Source organism: Rissa tridactyla, chromosome 7, assembly GCF_028500815.1.
Source record: "Rissa tridactyla isolate bRisTri1 chromosome 7, bRisTri1.patW.cur.20221130, whole genome shotgun sequence".
Lineage (NCBI taxonomy): Eukaryota > Metazoa > Chordata > Aves > Charadriiformes > Laridae > Rissa > Rissa tridactyla.
The window spans coordinates 54,224,149-54,229,457 of record NC_071472.1 but is presented as its reverse complement, the minus strand read 5'-3'; the positions used below and the strand labels follow the sequence as shown (position 1 = coordinate 54,229,457).

The window sequence follows — 5,309 nt, the reverse complement described above, 5'->3', positions numbered from 1 at the left end:
CTCAACACACAGCCCCCAGCACTAACACCCTCGCCCCCCACCCTCTTCTAAAGGAGTAGGGAGCGCCGCCTGCGTCTTTAAATCCTCTCAGGAGGCCCCGCCCCTCCCCGCCGCTGGCCCCGCCCCCGCCGCGCTGCTCTTCCGGCTCCGGCCCCGCCCCTTCCGGCTCGGTGTCTTTAAGGCCCCTGAGGCGCGGCAGCGGGAGCCTGGGCGGTGAGAGGGCCTGGGGGGTGGCTGTGGTGGGGCCTGGCTGGTGGGGCGCGGGTATGGGGCGCTCCCTGGGCTGGAGGTACTCTCTGGGAGGTGGCTGAGGTGCTAAGCTGAGGCCTGATGCCTGCGAGGCAGGGCCTTCCCCCTCAGCCCTGCTGGCAGGGAGGTCGCTGAGGCTGGGCCTGGCGTGGAGGGCTGTGGAGAGCTGGGGGTGGGCGGGCGGAAGGCTCACGGTGCGTTTGAACTTCCTATTTTATCGTTTTCTTCGCTGCGAGAGATGCCCAGCTGTACGCCTCCTGTCTTGCTGGTAGCTGCCTTGTGCTTTATGGGTGTTGCTTATTTTGTACACGCTTGCCTCTCCCCGGCCTGGTCACTGTGTGGTTGGTTGGTGGTGGTTAGCCTTGTTTTACAGGAGGGTCCCTCACACTGACTCCATTCCCCAGCCCTGTGTGTCACACAACTGAATCAAGGATGGTAAAATCAACCTTAAGTATTGCTGCTTGAAGCAGTTAATCCTATGGATGTGTCTCTGTATCCCTAAACTTTTATTTTGATGTGTTGCAACATCAAAGAGAGTGTCATTTAGTCTTACAAAATGGATAGATGGAGAATTCAAGAGGTGTCAGTTGTCCTTAACAGCATGTAGCTGGGTGGTAGAGAAGAACGTCATTAGTCTTCATCAGTTTTAATATTGGTTTAAGTCTTCTAATATTTAGCTATCTATTTTGTCCATGACTTGCAAGACTGGTGTAGAAAGCTCTCCCTAATTAAACAAAACAAATAGGGTAATGGAGTATAATTACCTACAGGAAAGAACTAACTCAAAAGTGATTACACTTACTGTGGGTCAGACAACTCTTTGATATGTCATTTATGCTTTGAGAAACTTACTGCCTTTCTTAGGTTTCATCAGCTCAGCTAATGAGATTTAGAGAAGCAAATGCCTTTCTGAACAAAAGTTATAGGCTACTTGCTGTTTGGGTTAAATGTGGTCATATGCAGACCTGAAAAACAGGTCTCCAGCAAAAAAAGGTGCTGGAGCAGGAGGTAAAAATGTTAATAACTTCCACAGCAACACATTTCCATATTGTGTATGTGACAATTCATATGATTCAAAGGAATTTTGTGGACTTTGTGGGTTAAGGTCTCATCCTCGTGCAATTATGTCTGTTTTTACTGCCATCCTGAAGTAACTTTCCCTGGGAATGGGGACATGTCCCCATCCTTTCTTACACTGTAAAACAAGGCTGAGGTAGTGCAATATATTGAGTTTTAAACTGCTTGTATCTACCATGTTTTTCCAACAAAAGGACCCAATTGAACTGTTAGTCTGAAATGGAAATCATAACTTTGGTATTGATCAGAAACTGGTTGTATTTTTTTTGTTAAAATAACATGTCTGCTTGCTTGTTGCCAGGCGCTGGATGACCACAACTAAACAATGTCTGTACCACGTGGAGCTGTCCATGCAAAGTGGATAGTAGGGAAAGTCATAGGAACCAAAATGCAGAAGACTGCCAAAGTGAGAGTGACAAGGCTTGTGCTAGATCCTTATTTACTAAAGGTAAAGCTTGTTATCGTCTTGTCTTGCATGGTAACTTTTGTACTGTGAGGAAGCATGCTTTATTGATTTGACTCTTAGTTTTTGATAGCTCTTTATAGTGCAAACTCCTTAAGGAACTTGCATAAGGTTTGTCTGTGGGGTTGACTGCAAAGGATGAAAAGCAGTCTGTGGCAAGGAGACTTCCTTACAAATTATCTGTTAAATGTATTTCTTTGAAGTGCTTTATTAATACATTTCATTTGATCTCAGTTGAGAAAGTAAATTTTTTGTTTCACACTTATATTTAACTTTTCATATTGATATGGAATATGCTTTGTTTTAGAAACTTGACATTATTTACTTTTACAATAAATTTTGTAGCAATTTTTCTGCATGCATAATTGTAAGCATACTTAGTATTTGAATCTGTACTGTGATGTGCTATATGAGCTTCGTATTTATCACTTCTTGTTAATGATTTCAAATGGGGAGGTTAAAAATAATGTTTTGGCAGTTTTTAGATAGGGAAATGTGCCTTTGGTGACCAGAAGCTTAAGGATATAGTCAGGATTAGATAATGGGTCGTAATCCCAGTCCACTGCTTCACCCAGTAGAAGAACCTGTTAATTTCTTAAGACTCTGAATTCTGCTGTTCCAATAACAATAAATATTGAATTTTTATATGAAAGAAAATGAATTGAACAAGAAAGCCCTCAAATGACAAACTTCAAAATACTGATTTCAGTCAAGGCTGATGAACTTTAGATGTATTAGATGAATAAGAATTCATATGAGTTCTTGAAGTGTGGACTGCACAGGAAGGTCATTCAGCTTGGAAGAGCCAAGTCAGCTGTCTTGCTGAGGCAGTGTTGATGTGAAGCATCCTAAGGAGAGGAAAGGCTTACATGGCAGAACTAGAGAGGAGAGAAGCCAGTGGCAAGTGGTGATGCTAGGAAAGGGAATCTAGGTTAAGCAGAGAGCTTGGTATTTTTACCCGTATCCACATGTTCACCATGAACAGCTTTTTGTACTTGGCTTTTTCTGCCCCATCTCCTTTTCTACAGGCTCGGTTGATGACAGCATCCTGAGCAGAGAGATTGTCAGGGGAGTGTGGTGCTGTGCTTTCTTTGGAACAACAGTAGAGTGCACAGTTGCATTTCTTTTCATGATTCAAAATGAATCTCATTTAAAAAAATATTTAAGACTTTACTTCTCTAGTGAAATTTAGTGTTGTTTTATATTAACTATGTATTTGCCAATTGCTGAATTTTGAAATCTAATTCCAACGTTTCCTTTTTTCCTTCAACAGTTCTTTAACAAACGAAAAACCTATTTTGCCCACGATCCATTGCAGCAGTGTGTTGTTGGAGATATTGTTCTTCTGAAAGCTTTGCCTGAGAGAAGGAGCAAACATGTGAAACACGAACTGGCTGAAATTGTATTCAAGGTTGGAAATGTCATAGATCCAATAACAGGAAAGCCCTGTGCGGGAACCAGATTCCTTGAAAATCTGTCAGATTCAGAAAATCTGACAGAGGCAGATACTACATATCTAAGTGAAAAACTTCAGGAACTTAAAGTTTGTTCAACAGACAAATAGTGTGGAAAATATTTAAACAGAGGGCTTTTCAGCTTGTCTCTGTCAGGGATGTTTGGAGCCCTGCTGTTATATGTTAAATGTTTCAGTGAAATCTGCAGTCAAAATAAATAGTAAACATAGTTGTTTATAAGAACAGATATTACAGATCAATAGGCACCTCAAATCTTTAAACGAAAATATGGAGAAAATGTGAGTTTAGTGTTAACACTTCCTTTTGTTGCATGTAGTTTTGGCCCAAGCTTTCACAGTTTCAAAAGCCACCTGCTCTCTTGGAGTGACTCTTGTATATCGAGAAAGACAAGAATATAACTGTATAATGTTTAAGTTTGGTAGGAGGGTCATTATGTTTTTTGATTGTTCTGTATTTCAGACAGACTGTTGTGGCTTGTAGGATTACTTAAGATAATGCTATTAAACCTTTTGAAAGGAAGTGTAGAATTTTAAAACCAGCTACCTGCATGTGTCCTTATTTCCTCTTACAGTTGCTCACACCACATTGCAGTATCTTCTAGCTTCCAGAATTCCTAACAAAAACACAGCCACTTGTCTTTGTAATGGCAGTGAGGTGAGAATAAAAACTTTGGGTAGCTTAGCATGCTTGCCTTTGTAAACTGTCCAAAGGAAGTATTTAGTTCTGGGAGAGATGGATCTCTTTGAACTGCCAGCAGAAAATAGAAGCTGGTAAGAATACAAAGCCAAAAAAGTAGATGGTTAGATTTAGTGTCATCAGAAAAGCTAATGAAAACAACATGTTTTAAGAGATACAGGTACCAGTTTGCTGCATACTTTAATATGAAACTAGAAGGCCATAGCAGTTAATGATTAAAGATCACTTTATCCTGCTGCAGCTCTGGGGATTTTATGTCCTGTCTTCCAGGACACAAAGCAAAGGAAGAGTGAGCAGCTGGTAGAGCAGCCTTGTGTTGCTGACTTTACTCAGATCTAAAGGGGAATCTGCCTCAAAACCCAGCATTTGTGGGGACAGTATTCCATGTCCCTGTATGGGGGGCTAGGGCTGGGGAGAGTGGTATGTTAAAGCTATGAGAAATCCTTTTTGAGGTGTCTACCTATGTCATAAGTCTTTAAGACCAGAAGCTAAACAAGGTGTATCAGAACAAAGTTTCTGTGACCTAAAGTATCTTACTTTAAGAAACTGAGCCAGCTTACACTAGTGAGCTATCAGTTGTGTTCTCTTCCATTGTCAGAGTGGTGTAAATAATCTGCCCTTTAACTTCCTTCAGCTGCACAAAATCAGTTTCAGCTGCCTGCAAACTGCTGACAAAGTCCAGTTGAACTCAGCAAACTATTTGGGCTAGGAAGAATGAGAAACTTAAACTTCCTTTGGTGCTTCAAACAAAAAAAACCACAGCTCTTTGAATGCTAGTCCTCAGGTATGGTCCTGTGTCAGATCGATAAGCTGAGACATGAAGATCCCTTGATTCAAATGTCTCTGTATATCAATAATGTGAATGGGATCTCCAACTTTGAGGAGGTGTCTTAAATGTGTGGTGGTGGGTTATTCTTGTTGATATGTTTGTTGAAGTTGTTTGGGTTTATGCAAATGACTTAGTAACTCCAGCTGGCTGATTAAGGCTCTGACTGCTGCTGGAGCGAATGTAAAATGTGAAACTTTATCCCCAGCAGAGATTGAGAGAAATCAGACCCAGGCTGGAAGGTGGCCCTGGGCTGTAGGAAACACACCTAAGTTGTATCCAGTAAAGGAACTTCACCCTTGGTACTTGGGATGTGAGTGTTCTAATAACTGTGCATATAATGGTTATAAGAAATAGAAAAAGGTTCCTGTTTGGTTAATGAGTTGCATCTACATCAAATTGGGGAAGTAAATCATCTTTCCTGGTATCTCCTGTGATTTTTCTTGAGTAGCTGTGAAAATGTCCTCCCCCCCCCAAGACTGAATGATCACAGGTGGTTGTGAGTTTTTCAGGGCACAGGTAG

The 5,309-nt window shown here is 41.5% G+C and overlaps 1 protein-coding gene across 1 annotated transcript; it reads left to right on the top strand.

The window, feature by feature from the left end:
• Positions 1 to 149: 149 nt before the first annotated feature.
• Positions 150 to 3,802, top strand: MRPS17 (mitochondrial ribosomal protein S17). The gene is made up of 3 exons (XM_054209771.1): positions 150 to 213; positions 1,628 to 1,774; positions 3,063 to 3,802. Exons 2-3 carry the CDS (start codon positions 1,652 to 1,654, stop codon positions 3,351 to 3,353), a joined length of 414 nt encoding a protein of 137 aa, XP_054065746.1. The 5' UTR covers positions 150 to 213; positions 1,628 to 1,651; the 3' UTR covers positions 3,354 to 3,802.
• The last annotated feature ends 1,507 nt before the right edge of the window (positions 3,803 to 5,309 follow it).

Bases quoted from the DNA above. Each gene is read 5' to 3' on its own strand.
- MRPS17 (XM_054209771.1), top strand. From the start codon at position 1,652: ATGTCTGTACCACGTGGAGCTGTCCATGCAAAGTGGATAGTAGGGAAA. The intron at 1,775-3,062 runs GTAAAGCTTGTT...TTCCTTCAACAG, and splicing joins TAGATCCTTATTTACTAAAG to TTCTTTAACAAACGAAAAAC.